This window comes from Eumetopias jubatus, unplaced genomic scaffold, assembly GCF_037043125.1.
Source record: "Eumetopias jubatus isolate StellerSeaLion01/CBP00866 unplaced genomic scaffold, mEumJub1_p1.0 scaffold_6, whole genome shotgun sequence".
Classification (NCBI taxonomy): domain Eukaryota; kingdom Metazoa; phylum Chordata; class Mammalia; order Carnivora; family Otariidae; genus Eumetopias; species Eumetopias jubatus.
The window spans coordinates 117,043,975-117,061,243 of record NW_028274812.1 but is presented as its reverse complement, the minus strand read 5'-3'; the positions used below and the strand labels follow the sequence as shown (position 1 = coordinate 117,061,243).

General features: G+C 44.2%; 1 protein-coding gene across 1 annotated transcript in view; it reads left to right on the top strand.

Annotated features, from left to right (window-relative positions):
* The window catches only part of ZNF76 (zinc finger protein 76), a 33,459-nt gene that overhangs the window by 3,400 nt on the left and 12,790 nt on the right, over nt 1–17,269 (top strand). The window contains exon 2 of the mRNA XM_028120659.2: nt 15,538–15,706. Coding sequence (XP_027976460.1) covers nt 15,634–15,706 — 73 coding nt within the window. The 5' untranslated portion in view covers nt 15,538–15,633. The remainder of the gene's footprint in view (nt 1–15,537; nt 15,707–17,269) is intronic.

Below are 17,269 nucleotides of genomic sequence, written 5' to 3'. Positions count from 1 at the left end.
CCCTGGGGTCTACAAATTGATTTTTGAAAGAAGCTTTTGCCTTATGCTTGCTTAACCTTTCTTAGGGCACAGAGCGTATTCTGCCATGGATCTTAGTTATTTGTTTACTTCTCACCCACTCCCCAACCCCACGGCGATCTCCTTGAGAACAGAGTTTTTCTTTATCTTCTGTCATCTTAATCTGGTCCCTTATATTCTGAGGTAGAGTCCGTAAATACTGACTGAATTGAATGAACTCACTCAGAAATTCTGCATCAGGTACAAACAAGTAAAAACAGCTCGCGTCTGTGTTCTTTTTGTAGCCACAACAACCCCCACATCCCCAAATCCCTGCAGAGGAGTAATGGGCAAGTCCCTTGATTTAAACAGTCTGGAATTTAGACACTTCCTTTTTCACTCATTAGTCGGCTGGGGGAATGGGCGTGAGTGCTCATTTTTACCGTATATCTGGTAAGACTAGAGGGATTGGTTGCCCTAGTTGCTAGAACACAATGGTAACAGGCCAGGGTCTGTTATAGACAGACCAATTCTCAAGAAAACAGCCAGATGAAATATTTACTGGGGGTTGCAAAGACCACCAGGGGATAGGAGAAATCAAACTGGCAAAATGTTGGCAGTTGTTGAAGTTGGGTAATAGGTTCATGGGACGCATTACCACTATTTCTAGTTTTGCATATGTTTGAAATCCATAATAGAAGTTAAAAAAATGGTAGATGAACAAGTGCAAACTTAGCAATGTTCCTTGGAAAACACCTCAACACAAATGTTACTGAGTCAGTACTATTATCTAGGTTAAGCAGTATATTTAGTCTAACCTATCCCTGACCTCTTCTGTTTGTGAGATAGCAGGATGCTAAATACAAAAATTAGCACCCAGCAGAATTTTGTACCGGTGGCCCAGAAATTGTAACATGCTGGCAGCAAGTACCTGTTGCCCTGAACCTGAGAAGGTGAAGCAGTATGGAGGGTGGGAGGTGAAGGAGAGACCAGAGCTAGGTCTCACTAGGGTCGTCCCCTTTGGGCCTAAGGCCTTCAGATTACTGGGAGATCTTAAAGATATGGGTGTTCATTCATTCCCTCATTCATTCATTCATTCCACAAATATTTGCTGACTTTCTGCTAGAGACCACGTACTTTTCTAGTACCCAGAGATAGAGCGGTGAATAAGACAAAGTTCTGGGACTTAAGGAGCTCACCGTGGGGGTGAGACATACAATAAACAAATAAACAAGTAAAATCTATGCTGAGAAAATTGAGCAGAGGACGCCTGGGTGGCTCAGTTGGTTAAGCGACTGCCTTTGGCTCGTGTCATGATCCTGGAATCCCAGGATCAAGTCCCGCATTGGGCTCCCTGCTCGGCAGTGAGTCTGTTTCTCCCTCTGAGCCTCCCCCCTCTCATGCTCTCTCTCTCTCTCATCCTCTCTCTCAAATAAATAAATAAAAATTCTTTAAAAGAAAAAAGAAAATTGAGCAGAGAAGGGAGAGAGTACCAGAAGTCAGGGTGTTAAATTTTAAACAGGGTGGTTAAGGAAGTTCTCATTGAAAAGGTAACATTTGAGCAAAAACCTGTAAGAAGTTAAGCGGTGAGTCAAGCGTATTTCTGGGGGAAATATATTCCAGTCGGAGGGAACAGCAAGTGCCAAGGCTCCAGAGCAGGAGTATGCCTTGTATATTCTATATTCGAGGACCACAAAGGCGTCAGCCAGTCTGGCTGCAGTAGAGTAAGAGAGGGGAAACAGAGCAGGAGATGTGGGGGTGGGAGTGGGTTGGTGGCAGGTCATGTCAGGATTTTATTGTGCAGCATGAGAGGAGCCATTGGAGGGTTGTTTTTTTTTTTTTAATTTTTATTTATTATTTGACAGAGAGTGAGAGAGGGAACACAAGCAGGGGGAGTGGGAGAGGGAGAAGCAGGCTTCCCGCTGAGCAGGGAGCCCGATGTGGGGCTCGATCCCAGGACCCCGGGATCATGACCTGAGAGGAAAGCAGACGCTTAACGACTGAGCCACCCAGGCACCCCTCATTGGAGGGTTCTAAACAGATAAGTGACGTGATTTGACATTCAGGATCATTCTGTCTGCTTTGGTGAGAGTAACAAGAAGGCAAGAGTGGAAGGAGGGAAGCCGGTTGGGAGGCTACTGTAAGAATCCAGGCAAGGGAAGCTGATGGCTTGGACCCAAAGTTAAAGCAGTGGAAGAGTGAGAAGTGGTTGGATTCTGGCTATATTTTGAAAGAGGCGCCAGCAGGATCCCCTGATGGATTGGATATGACATGTGAAAGAAATAGAGAAGTTGAGGATGGCTCCCTCATTTTTGGCCTGAGCAACTGAAGGATGGAGTTACTATTTACTGAAAGGGGGGAGCCTGGAGGAGGGGGCAGGGTGCGAGAAGGGATGGATAAGGAGTTCGCTTGCGAATGTGTCAAGTTTCAGGTGTTTGGGGACACGGAGATGTTGCATAAGCAGCTAGATAGACAAGTCTATGAGACGTGTAAATTTCTGCTCATCTGAGAGCTGAAAGAACACTATTCCTGAGCAAGAGACAGGGCAGTACAGTGGAAGAACACTGGCTTGCCACCAGCTAGCTGTGTGATCCTTTGGAACTCCGTCCCACAGCTCTGACCTCCAGATCTTCATCTGCAGAATGACTGCATTAGACTAGAAATGAACCCTCTTCTCAGCCCACACCCATTGTGAGAGTCAATGAAGTAGTGCTCGGAGTCAACAAGATAACGTATCTGTATATCTGAGAGCATTTTAAACTGCTGAGCCCTATACCAGGTAGCAGTGTAAGAGTCCTTCCTTCGCTAAAGTAACATCCAGTGAGTGCTGGATGCAGAAGATGCATCCGTGCCCTCGTGGAACACTACAGACCAGCTCCCTGGTGCAGCTTCGCTGCTAAGTGCAGAGGAAACAGGCCAGAGTCTGGTGGTCTGGTGTGACATTAGCTAGGGAAAGCCTGTGCTTCACCTGGGTCTGGGAGAAAAGTGAACATGGATGTCAGAGATGAGGCAAGATGATACCCCAAGCTAGTAAAGGTGGTGGGGCTGGGGAAGAGCGGGGGTGGTGGGACTCAGTTTCTTCCCTCCTTCATTCTTTCAACATTTATTCCTCTGCTAGGATCTTCTCTTCAGGAGCTCCTAGTTCTGTAGTAGATGGTTCCGAATCTGCCCTCAGGAGTTTCCATTAGAGCTCATTCACAGTAAGTGGAGCTGATTTAGGATTCAGATTTTAGCTAAAGAGCTCGGTTAGCTATGTGATCTAATGGTATTATTCATTTAGTATCTGGGGACACATTCTTTGTTAGGTGCTGATTACACCAAAACACATGCTCTCAAGCAACGTAAGTTAATAAGCAAGGAGGAGTGTGTTATTCCCGCCCCCCCAGAAGAGTCCGATTTAAGGAGGACACATACTGTGGCAGAGTAATCCCTTCACTGCATCTGGAAGCACGGTCGCTGTGCTTGCTGTGCCGTGTTTATCTTTGTGTCATTTAGATCTCAGTGTTTATATTGTAAGGAGAGTCTATGACCAGCTAAACAAGAGTACAGGATACAGCCCATCTTCATTGACAGGTCACCCACAAAATTTGTTTTAGAGTGGATATGTAATCATCTTTCATTTAATGGAATGGGGAAATTTTGTCCTGGTGAGTGAAACAAAACCACTGAGCTAAAATCCAAGGTCAGCTAAAGCTGTTGTCTTTAACCAGTGGCCTTAAGCTACTGACAAAACTTCAGATGCCTCTTGCCTTGGCAGTTCTCAGTCAAGGTAGAGAAATGGGTGTTGCCGTGAGTGTAGTAGATGGTTCCAAATCCTATGCAGGGATCCTATGCAGTTGTCTCTGTTTTGCTGGTAAGAAGCACAGGGCCTATTTAGGCTCCTCACTTAGAGCCCAGAATCAAAAAGATCTGGGCTGTTGGATGTGATGTTCAAAGCCTCACAGCACATTAAACTGTCACCAGCCGGAAATCAGAGCACTTCTTCTGGTGCCTCTGGGTTAACGTTCACCCTGAGCTTGCCCTCGGTAAATGGTTCATCTCTGAGAAGCCCAGATACAACTTGCTAGCTTGGTACTGTTTCTCACTGCATTTATTGGAAGTCCCCCTGCCGTGGGATAGCTGATAAAGCCTGACACCCATGCAGTTACGATAAGAACCAAGGAAATGGGGGCTCTGTGAGATTGTGGAACTGACCTAAGGCTTAGATGTGGAGGGTGTCCCTGAGATCAGAGTTCTCTCTGTTTGAGAATATCATCCTCTCAACCCAGGAAGTCCTGCCTGAGGCCACAGAAACAGGGAAGGACAAAGGCAGCTCCTGCTCAGCCACTACTCAGCCGGAACCCCCCACCCCCCTTGTGAGCAGGTCGGGTCCACATGTGCTAGAGCCAGCATGGTCCCAAGTCCTGGTAGATTCGCTGTTGCCTCATGCTCAGCTTGATCACCTTTCCATACGATCCATGAATTGTGAAGCTAAGTTTTCAGATGTGGTTTTGCTACAAACCTATAACCTCAAATCTATGCTGTCAGCACTGAACTAGCCATGCCTCATGAATGGAGAATCAGAATAGCCAATAAAAGGAGTGCAAGGCATGCTTTCAGACTTTCTTCTTTCATTCATGTATTTGTATTTGTTTCTTTAACGTAGATGAGACATTCACGAGCCCTAAGTTCAGTGAAAAGTCAACCTTGCATTACTATTCCCCAGTCACTCAGTTACCCTTATGTAGGCAACCCTAGTTAGTCATTTCTCGACCATGTTGCCACAAATTTTTGTGCTCCAGTGGCGGCATACAGAAGGCACTGTTTTACACCTTCCCATTTTTTTGTTTAATATGTTTTGGAGATCTTTGCATGTCAATATGGGAGGACCTTCCTCATTTACCTATGTCTGCCTATCGTATAGAAATTCCTTATCGATAGACATTTATGCTGCTTTTAATGTTTTTGCTATTACTACATACAGGGGTGCCATGACTAACCTTAGACCCGTGCCATTTTCCACATGTGTATGTCTTCCTGCAGACTAGACCTGAAATTGCTGGGTCAGCTGGTAGGTACATTTGTACTTTTTTTTTTTTTAAGATTTTATTTATTTATTTGGCAGAGAGAGAGACAGCGAGAGAGGGAACACAAGCAAGGGGAGTGGGAGAGGGAGAAGCAGGCTTCCCGCAGAGCAGGGAGCCCGATGCAGGGCTCGATCCCAGGACCCTGGGATCATGACCTGAGCTGAAGGCAGACGCTTAACCGACTCAGCCACCCAGGCGCCCCGGTACATTTGTACTTTTGATCAATACTGCCAAATTGCCCTACATAGAGCTCGTACCGATGTATATCCCCCAGCAATGGAAGACTCTGCATGTTTCCCCCACAGCTTCATAGACATTGCTCTGAATTAAAAATAAACAGATCCCCGGGGCCCCTGGGTGTCTCAGTCGGTTAAGCATCTGCCTTCGGTTCAGGTCATGATCCCAGGGTCCTGGGATCGAGCCCTGCGTCAGGCTCCCTGCTCAGTGGGGAGCCTGCTTCTCCGTCTCCCTCTCCCTCTGCTGCTCCACCTGCTTGTGCTCTCTTGCTTTCTGTCAAATAATTAAATAAAATCTTTAAAAAATATATACAGATCACCTACAGATCAACATACTGGGGTCCAGTATTCAGCATACTGAATAATGGGACCCACCTTGACACTCTATTCCTCAAGACATACAAAGCCCAACACAGCCCAGTATGAGGAATACCACATGTAAAAAGATAGCCACCAGACCTCTGGTTAGAAGAAAGGAAGATCCTAGAGGAAGAAGTTCCCTACCTCAGTCTTTAACATGAGTTAAAGGAGAAATAGATGTCTTTTCCTGCAGGACTTGGCAGGGACGAGGTGCAGCTAGTGATGGGAGGGCTGTGGGGGAATAAAGGGAGACCCCAAGAGGGAAGAGCTGGTAACCAAGCAAATGCGTTTAGTGTCCACTGGAGAAGTACCTCTCAGCTGGTTTCTTTTCATCTCAGTGACCTTATCTTTTTGAAAGGTTATACCCCTTCCTTTTAGTGCACCTGCTCATCTCTTTTTGGCCTCTTTCGTTCTCACCTCACTTGGAGTTAAGGTGTCTGCAAGTTGAAACTGGATGAGTGTTAACCTTATGTCTTGTTTCACTTAGTGTTCGTTTGTTCACTTTCCTCCATTCATCCAGATGGGCTTCATGGTTCTTGTCCCAAAGGCTTAAACAAGCACCCCGTGCAAGTAGCTATATTTTCTGTGCATGCTTTTTGTGGAATGAATTATGAAGATGAGGTTCTTAGATCTCAGATCCTGAGCCTTCCCCGGTGGGGTTAAGAATTGATGGTTTGTCTTCTGGAAAGCCTGGAGCAGTCTCTAGCACTGTCTGCAATGCTCATTTGTGCCTGCCTCCTGGCTTTGCCAACATTGATGGTTGGATTTCTTTTTTTTTTTTTTAATTAAGAGAGTTTATTTCTTAGAGCATTTTTAGGTTTATAGAAAAATTGAATAGAAAATGCAGAGAGTTCCTGGGGCACCTGGGTGGCTCAGTCGGGTTAAACATCTGCCTTCAGTCATAATCCCAGGGTCCTGGGATCAAGCCCTGCATTGAGCTCCCTGTTCAGCAGAGAGTCGGCTTCTCCCTTTCCCTCTGCCCCTCCCCTGGCTCATGCTCTTGCTCGTTTTCTCTCAAATAAAATCTTTAAAAAAAAAAAAAAAAGAGGGATGCCTGGGTGGCTCAGTCAGTTAGGCGTCTGCCTTCAATTCAGGTCATGATCCCAGGTTACTGGGAACAAGTCCTGCATCAGGCTCCTTGCTCAGTGGGGACCCTCCTTCTCCCTCTGCCTGCAGCTCCCCCACTTGTGCTCTCTCTCTGACAAATACATAAATAAATAAAATCTTTTTAAAAAAATAACTAAAAAAAAAGAAAATGCAGAGTTCCCATTTGCCCCCCTTCCCTCCCCAGTTCCTGGTTTTCCCTATTACTAACATCTTGCACTGGTGTGGTATATTTGCTACAATTGATGAACTAATATTGATGCATTATTATTAACTAAAGTTCATAGTTTACATTATGGTTCACTCTTTGTGCTGTATATTCTGTGGGTTTTGACAAATACATAATGTTGGGTATATGTCCACCATTACAGAACTGTTTCACTGACCTAAAAATGCCCTGCGCTCCATCCGTGCATCCGTCCTCTCCCACCCCCCGCATCCTTGGCAACCACTGATATTATTCCTGTCTGTATAGTTTTGCCTTTTCCAGAAGTCATATAGTTGGATCCATACTGTGTGTAGCCTTTTCAGATTGACTTCTTCCACTTAGCAAAATGCATGTAAGTTTCTTCCATGTCTTTTCATGACTTAATAGCTCATTTCTTTTTATCACCGAAATATATTCCATTGTCTGGATGTACCACAGTTTGTTTATTGAAGGACATCTTAGTTGCTTCCAGCTTTTGGCAATTAGGAATAAAGCTGCTATAAACATCCATGTGCAGGTTTTCTGTGGACATAAGTTTTCAACCCATTTAGGAGTAGGAATGCTGGATCATTTGGTAAGACTGTTTAATTTTTCTAATTTTTTTATTTTTGTAAAGATTTTATCCATTTATTTGACAGAGAAAGACACAGCGAGAGAGGGAACGCAAGCAGGGGGAGTGGGAGAGGGAGAAGCAGGCCTCCCATGAAGCAGGGAGCCCGATGTGGGGCTCGATCCCAGGACCCCGGGATCATGACCTGAGCCGAAGGCAGACGCTTAACGACTGAGCCACCCAGGCGCCCCAAGACTGTTTAATTTTGTAAGAAACCACCAAACTGCCTTCCACAGTACCATTTTGCATCCCCACCAGCAACAAATGAAAGTTCCTGTTCTTCCACATCCTTGCCAGCATTTACTGTTATCACTGTTTTGGATTTGGGCTATTGTGATAGGTGTGTAGTGGTATCTCATTGTCTGTTGGATGTTAATACTTTTACTTTGATTTATGGTAATGGGATAAGTATAATACCACCATGATTATTTTGTCTTGTACTTTAATTACTAATGAGAGTAAACCGTTTTTGAATTATTTATTTACTACTAGTGTTTTTCTTGCATGAATTCATACTCTAGCCTTATTTGTCCAGTGGGAATTTGATACTGTTCTTGGAAGTTTATATGTGTCTGCGTGTGTTTCTTTTTATCCACCCAATTTTTTTTTATTGTGGTAAAATCCATGTAACATAATATTCACCGTCTTAACCATTTTTAAGTGTACGTTTAAGTTGCATGTGTTTTTAATATCATGTCTTATATTTTCTTTAATATTTTCCCTTAATACTGATTTTTTTTAAACCTAACTCTTCTTTTGACTTGATTTTCTTTTGCTTCAAAAGCAAAAACTACCTTTTCTTCCTAGTTGAGATTTGGATCTTGTTCCATTTTAATGAACTGATGGAATAAATTTAACCTTTTTGTCCTGAGGTGATGTTTTTATTTTTATTTTATTTTTTAAAGATTTTATTTATTTACTTTGACAGAGACGAAGGCAAACGCTTAACGACGGAGCCACCCAGGCGCCCCTGGAGTGATGTTTTTAAATAACATAATGCTCCTAAATAACTATGATGATCCGGTCCCTCCTGATGGCTGATGGCATGTTTCATTTTCAAATAGCGCTTCCCTGGGTGCCTGGGTGGCTCAATCGGTTAAGCGTCTGTCTTTGGCTCCCATCATGATCCCAGGGTCCTGGGTTTTCTGCTCAGCGGGGAGCCTGCTTCTCCCTCTCCCTCTGCCTGCCACTCCCCCTGCTTGTGTGCTCTCATGCTCTCTTTCTGTCAAATAAATAAAATCTTTAAAAAAAGCCCTTCCCAAGCCAGCAGTGACCCCAGAAACAAGTCAGATGTAACTTGGTAATATCTATATTAATTTGCATATTGGTATAAAGCACACCCTTAGGATCACCCTTTCAAAATGACTATTCTGAACTTTTCTTTCCATGGACTAAAGGTGGGTTTGAAACTCAACCATGATTCTGTGTTTGGTGTTTACAAACTAAGGTGTTAAAATTCACCTTAAACTTAGGACTGAATATTAGGTTTTTAAGTTACCTATTTTAGTTTAAATGAATTCTGTTCAGCTAGTAAAGGGGTATGCATTTTCATTGCCCTTTGGAATTAAAAATAATCTGCTTTGCCTAATTACTCTCTTTTCTGTGACTAATTAAAATCTATAAAAATTGTAGTAGCCAAATAGGAACCATACTAAAAAGTGATTTGGGCTTTTAAAATCAATGTGCCTTTTGCAAAGAGATGCTTAGCTGATGTTCTAAATGTGTGTTATGTTAATGCAAGTTTCTGTTATTAATTTCCTGTTTTCTCTTTACTGTTTGAAAACCCACAGAACCAAGCCTGTTTCACTAGGGTTTTTGTGTGTGCATTGAAGTCCTTTTCTATAATAACAAATACTGAATCATTTTACTACAGCTCTTCCAAATCTGGTTCTCATTTGTTTGCCACTTGACTTGCTCAGCCTCTGTCTCTCCCAACATAATGTCACTTTGTCCTCTCTGAGTTTTGTTTATCTCCAAATGAGGAATTTCCTGAGTGAAAATCAAGTCTTCCATGCCCCCCCCAACTTGAACAATCTTTTCCTTCCAAGCAAATGTTTTAGTTTTTTCTTTTTTTCTTTCTTTTTCTTTTTCTTTTTTTGGCTTCTAAATACAGTTATCCTCTGGGCTGGCTGAGGCAGGGCACAGAAAGCCTTGTTGCAAATGTCCGAGGAGTTTGGGTTGGCAGAAGATGATGGAAGAGTGAACAGGTGCCTGTGGCCAAGGCAGCCTAGCTTGGGTGTGGGTCGGATGAGATCTGTACCGTGCCAAAGTGGGGAAACACAAATATATAGCTGCCATCTAGTTTCCCGTCTTCCGTGGCCCTTATTTTTCTGCTTTGAGGAGACAATTGAAGCACATCTTGTTTCATAGAAAGGCCTAAAGATCCGAAGTATCCAAAAAGCTTTTCTAAATGTTCTCTCTCCCTGATAAATGATAATTTACGTTTTTACATTAGGAAACATTTATGTATTATGAAGCCATAGGGCTCTTTCCTGCATCAGAGCCAACAATAGATTAAGTTCATTTTAAAATGCAACAAACAGAAGCTGGCTGCAAATTCTGGAAGAGTCTGGGAGTACTCCCTGTTCATCCCTACCCACTGTCATGGCTCTTCTCTCCCCTCCACAATCCCCAGTCTGTCTCTCCCTTACACCCAGCTTAGGTCACTGGGGAGCTGACAAACCTTATACCCTACAAGGAGAAAACAGAGCAGCTGCCCCTGCTCCCCCTCCATCCTTGCTCAGAAGGCCACTGGAGTTATGAATATGAAATGTGAAGTGCGGGCAGGAAATGTGCAGTCATAGCCGTCCAGAGGCAGTGACAGGCCTCTCTTTGGCTCTGCCAGTATCACTGTTGTCAGTTTAGTACCAGCACAGAAGGAGTCCGAGGAAAGCATCGTTTCACAAAGGAAAGGGAGAGAAATGGCAATCAGACCCTCGTACACACCTGGCCGCCACTGAGCACCTTCTCCCCACCCGCGGTCAGGCCCTGTTGGAAGGCAGCAGCAGAGATCAGGAAAGCCTGGAGAGCCACAGTGGACTGTTTTAAAGGTCTATATTATGGGCCTAAGGAGGAAAATTGAATATTTAGCCTGGACATGAGAACATGTGAAGGAGTGGAGATTTGTTTTCTTTGAGTCTAAGTGTTATATTCTGAAATGTGGCTACCAGCTTGTCCCTCTTTCCATTGTAGTCAGGTCCAAGAGGACTGGGTTTAAGTTACTGTGGGTGAGAGGAAAGTTAATCAGTAGTCAAGTGTTTTGTGTCACACTGGATCAGCAGAAGGAAGAAATGCATGGGGTATTGAGAGGTATGGACCTAGGCCGGCCAGCCTGGCTTGGAATCCTGGCTTCCGCATTTCCTAGCTGTGGGACCTTGGAATAAATTACTCTACCTCTAAGCCTCAGTCACCTCATCCATAAAGTGGGGATAATGTACCTATTTCTTCATAGCGTTACTTTTAAGATTAAAAGAGTTAATATAGGTAAAGTGCTTTGAACAGTGGCTGGCATCGTTTAAGGCTGTCTATGTGGTAAATGTAATTAGCACGAGCAGTGGGAAGCATTTTAGGGTCATCTGGAGCAGCACTTCACTTTACAGCTAAGGGGGCAGTCGTAGGAGGTAGAATTGAGATTAGAAGCCATTTCTGCACACGTCTAGACCAGGGCTGTTGCCAGCGTTTGGCTACCTTTTGGAAATTGCCCGTTGCTTCGAAAGCACTTCCCTTTTTGTTCCTCTTCCATCCCCTCCTCTGAGGGGTTTTTCTAGGGTACTTCTAGGGTTTTTCTAGGGTACTTCTTATGTGCCAGCACTGTGCTAAAGGCTGACACATGTGACCTTATTTAATCCTTACAGCAACCTGTGACGAAGGTGCTATTATTAGTCCCATTTGTTTTACAAGTGGCATCTGAAGCTCAGAGAGGTTCAGTGACTTGCCCAAGGGTACACAGCTTCAAAGAGGTAGAGCCTGGGTTAGAGCCCGGGCTGTCTGACTCCAGAACCTGTGTTGTTAACCGTGCCACGGATTTTCCTCAGAAAGTCCCAGTAGAGTACAGGTGTGCTCAATTAAACCAACTATTGCTGTAGCAGCCACAGCAGTCAGCCATAAAGATTTGAGGCCATTTTGTAATCCTGTTTCAACCTATAATCTGCTTTGTTTTCAGACCTAGGTCTCACGTGTGTCCTTATTCTGACAATGCTGTTAACAAAAACAGATTACCAAAAGAATTTCTCTCCCTGCTTGAGACTCTGAAAGTTGAGGGTCAGGGAGCAGACCAAGAGAGGCCAGGACCAGAGCTTGTGGTTATCAGGGCTCTGGGCGAGGTTGGGGTCACTGCCAGGATCCTAGTAGACCAGATAAGATGGGTCAGGTGCCAGAATTCCCATCTAGACCAGTGCTTCTTTACCTTTAACCCCTGTGAGACACTCATGACAATCTTGAACTCCCTTCTTTTCAGAAAAACGTACAAGCTGGCACACCAAAATAGTGTTTTCAGGTGGCTTTAGCTAAAAACCTCTGTACTAGGCTGCATAGTAAAGTATTGAAGAGCATACTCTGGAGCCAGATGTCCTGGATTCAAAATCCTCCTCTCCCACTTACTAGCTGTACAGCCTTGAGTCAAGTTACTTAGTGTCTCGGGCTTCAATTCCCTCAACTATAAAATGAGGATAATAACAGTATTTAATTATAGGATCATTGTGAGGATTAAATGAGTTACTATGTATAAAATGCCTAGTACACTGTTCCTTTACAGCACTGTTCACTATTAACTGCTAGTAGTAGCTTAGCCCATTCAGTAAATGGTTATGGGCAGAATGAATGAATAATTCTAATGGGGATGCCAAGTCTAAAGTAGAACATCCCAACCAGTGTGTCACAAGTGGCCTATAGTTATGTAAAAGATATTGACCCGCTCAGCCCTTGGGGCTGCCAGAGCCCCAGCTGGTTGCTCCTGGCTTCAAGGAGAAGCCGTCTGCTACGTACAAACATCCTTCTCTTTGGGTGCCCGGACATGAAAACAGTTTGGGGAGCACTGATTGAGAAGATCAGTTGGCAGATAGTGAGTACCAAGTAGGCAGTCCAGGTCCTAAGTCCAGGGGAATTCTGTGGACGGGCAGTGAGAATCGTAACTGCTAAACCCAGATACAAGACTTCACAGCTATGGGCTCTGGCTCACGTAGGCTGATCACCAATGCAAAGGAAGTTTGCCAGCAGGCTGCTCCAGCACCTCCCTCCTTGCCCACAAGGACCCGGTGAGTCACTCCACAAGGATTTGCAGAGAGCCCACAGTGAACCAGAAACCAGGCTGGAGCCCAGAGTCCTGTGTGGGCAACAAATGTGAAAGAGGCAGTGATAAGTCCTGAAGTAGGTGACTAGGTGTGTGAGTGCTAGGAAGAGGTAGAGCCAAGGGCTGCAGGGATTTATAACAGCTCCCAGCCTTGCCTGCAAGGTGGAGTCCAAGGGCCATAGGAAGCTTTTGAAGCGTTTTGATCAAAGAAGTAGTGGATTTACGTTTGTACTTTTTTTTTCCCCCCAAAGATTCTATTTATTTGAGGGAGACAGAGCATGAGTGGGGGAGGGGGGTGGGGAGAGGGAGAAGCAGACTCCCTGCTGAGCAGGGAACCTGACATGGGGTTCCATCCTAGCCACCTCGCCTCCCCCCGCCCCCGCCAAGATCACAACCTAAGTGGAAGGCAGATGCTTAACTCAGTGAGCCACTCATGTGAGCCTGAAGTTTTTTTTTAAAGTCTGACACAATATTACAAAATGCCTAGGAAACAGGCAAGAGCTTATTTGAGGACATACATTAGTAGGCTCTTATAGTAGTTAAGATGTGAGAGGTGATATCCGAAATAGGTACATAGACTCCTTAAGTTTTTAAAAATTGTTTCTAGTTGAGGTATAATTGATGTACAATATTAAAGTTTTAGATATACAACATCATGACTTAATGTTTGTATGTATTTCAAAATGATCACCACAGTTAGTTAATATCCATCGCCCTACATGATTACAGATTGTTTTCTTATGTTGAGAACTTTTCAGATTTATTCTCCTAGCAACTGCCAAATATGCAGTTCGGTATTATTAACTATAGTCCCCATGCTGTACATTACATCCCCATGACTTACTTATTTTATAACTGCAAGTTTGTACCTTTTGACTCTCTTAACCCATTTTGCCTACCCCTAACCCCTGCCTCTGGCAACCACCAATCTGTTCTCTGTATCTATGAGTTTGGGTGTTTTTATATGCCATTCATGAGTGAGATCATATGGTATTTGTTTTTGACTTATTTCACTTAGCATAATACCATCTATGTCCATCCGTGTTGTCACAGATGGCAAAATTTCCTTTTTTTATGGCGAAATAATATCCTGTTGTATATATGCACCACAGTTTCTTTATCCATTCATCCATCCATGGACACTTAAGTTCTCCATCTCTTGGCTGTTGTAAATAATGCTGAATGTGTATATTTTTTCAAGTCAGTGTTTTTATTTTCTTTGGACAAATACCCAGAAGTGGTACTGCTGGATCATATATGGTAGTTTTATTTTTAATTTTTTGAGGAACCTCCATACTGTTTTCCAATTTACACCAATTTCCATTCCCGCCAACAGTGCACAAGGGTTCCCTTTTCTCCACATCCTCCCCAACGGTTGCTATTTTGCGTCTTTTTGATAATAGCCATTCTAACAGGTGATATCTCATTGTGGCTTTGATTTGCATTTCTCTCATGATTAGGGATGTTGAGCATCTTTTCATGTACCTGTTGGCCATTTGGATGTCTTCTTTGGAAAATGTTGATTCAGATCCTCTGCCTGGTTTTTAATTGAATTGTTTCGGGTATTTGCTATTAAGTTGTATGAGCTCTTCGTATCTTTTGGATATTAACCCCTTATCAGATATGTGATTTGCAGATATTTCTCCCTTTCTGTAGGTTGCCTTTTCATTTTGTTGATGGTTTCCTTCGCCGTGAAGGAACTTTTTTAGTTTGATGTAGTCCCACTTGTTTATTTTCGCTTTTGTTTCCTTTGCTTTTGGTGTCAAATCCAAAAAATTATAGCCAAGACCATGTCAGGGAGCTTACCACCTATGTTTTCTTCTAGGAGTTCTATGGTTTCAGGTCTTACATTCAAGTCTTTAATCCCTTTTGAGTTAATTTTTGTGTATGGTGTCAGATAGTGGTGTATCTAGACTTTTGAGGACAAAGAAGGAATCAAGGATGACCCCACCAATTCTGGGTGGCTGGAAATTTTAGCCCAGGGATGGGGGATACTGGAAGAGAAGAGTTCTGGGGAGCACATGGTGAGTTCTGTTGGGGCCTCATTCTGTTTGTGATGCCTGTGGGATGTTCACTGACGATACTCAACAAGGCCAGTGGATGGATCGATCCGAGCATAGGAGAGCTGTGGGAATGTGTAGAGGTGTGATGTGTGCTCCCTAGAACCAGCAGCACTGGGGCTGGCAGCCTGCCTTTAACGGGGCTTCCTTCTAAGGACAGTGAGTTTAAGGATTTTATTTATTTATTAGAGAGAGAGAGCGAGCATGAGCTGGGGAGGGGCGGAGGGAGAGGGAGAAGCAGGCTCCCCGCTGAGCAGGGAGCCCGATGCGGGGCTCGATCCCAGGACCCCTGGATCATGACCTGAGCCAAAGGCAGACACTTAACCAACTGAGCCACCCAGGCGCCCCAGGAGAGCGAGTTTAAAAGTGGGTTTTGATCAATGAATGTTACTTTACAACCCGTTTGGCTGGCGTGCCTCTGTTGTATGCTCAACTTTTAGAATTCTTCAATATTTATATTGTGAACCTTCACAAAAGCCAGCATAGTTCTATACTTGGAAGAATTCATCTCTTTTTCTTCTTAGTTGGCCTCATTCACTCTTTCCTTATGTGTCCTTGTAGCAGGAGAAAGCTGTGCAACTCATAATGTGACACTGTCCATTTTCTCAGACTTGTGACCCAGAAGGAAATCTCTGACCTCAGCGGTGGCTCTTGGTGCTGGCCAGAAGCCAACTTCATGTCTGAGTGTACGAGTAGCAGTTTGCCATGGAGAGCTTGGGGCTGCAAACGGTGACCCTCAGTGATGGGACGACGGCCTATGTCCAGCAAGCTGTCAAAGGTGAGTATTTCCAGGTACCCCAGAATCTCACCCTGTCCCCCAGCCTCTGGAGAGGAGTGTCCCCTTCTCAGAGTCTCACCACCACCACCACTGTGCACTCCCGCTTGCATGCCACAACTTACTCGGCATGAGAATTTCTTGAGGTCATTGACAAAACAGGAACTCTTTAAAAGAAAATGCCATCGAGGCAGGCCAGCCTAGAAAATCAGACTAGCCCAGCTGGAGGAACCAAGACCTCTGAAAGGCAGAATTCCTTACATGTGGTAAGTAGTTCATAAATATTTCTGGACATGAATGAACACTGTGCTCGTTATATGTCTTCCTGCTTTTCAAATAATTCAAATAAGTCCAGTTTCTCAGGGCTCTCTAGAAACTTTCAAGTAAGTTAAGCCATGTACAGAGGGGGACACCCAAGCAGAGATCTCATGCCTTAGGCCCCACTAAGGTTGCCAGGAATAAAAATACAGGGTATACAGTTAAATTTGAATTGGAAAAAAAAATTGAATTGCAGATAGGCAGTGAATAATTTTGTAGTAAAGTATGTCCCAAATACCACATGGGATAGATAAGTATAAACATGGGATTAAACACTAAAAATAGTAAAATAATGGGGCACCTGGGTGACTCAGTCAGTTAAGCGTCTGCCTTAGGCTCAGGTCGTGATCCGGGTGTCCTGGGATCAAGCCCCCACATTGGGCTCCCTGCTCAGTGAGGAGTTTGCTTCTCCCTTTCCCTCTGCCCCTGCTCATGTGCTCTCTCTCTTTCTCTCTCAAATAAATAAATAAAATCTTAAGAAAATAAAATAAAAGTAGTAAAATAGTAGCACCAAGTCCTGAAAAAGAGTTTGCTGTTTACCTGAAATTTGGAATCACCTGAAATTCCATTCTCAAGAAACTTAAAATCAAGGTGGGCGTGGAGTCAGAACTGAGTGTCACTGAAGGACAGGGCCTCCCGGCCAGGGACACTCACCGCTGTGACAGCCTCCTTTCTCACCAGCATTCTCAGGCATGCCAGATGGCCTGCCTGTCTTCCTTGGACAGCACTGGGCAAACATCGCCTCGCTCCTGCTCTTTATTTTGCCTCTTCTGGACTCTGTGTGCTCCACCATCCTCGTGAATGCACTATCATTGCAACATTGCCCGCCTTCATTGTCAACACATTGTGAAAGTGTATTTCGGTTCCCCAGAGAAATTGTTTGTTGATTTTATTTTAAATTGTCTGCTTCCTGATGACGACAAAGAGGCCCCTTAATCTCCTCAGTAAGCTCTTTCCATATGACAGTGTTGGCGGGGAGGGTTGCCTTCTGGAAAGGTTTTTTGTCAAGAGCTGTCTATGATGTCTGGGCCTGGTTGGCTTCGTCTGCTTGAGAGCGGAACTTCTCTGGAATACCTTTGAAGCCTGAAACTCTCTGTTGGCAGACTCCCCATCACAGGTCTTCCCCTCTGCTGCAGTCACAGCAGAATGAGATGGAAGAACTTAGGAAGCCTGGAAAAATGGCTGTGTCTGCTCCCTGGACCCAGTTACTTCCCGTGCCTCGGTCTTCTGCTGTGAATTAATGGTCAA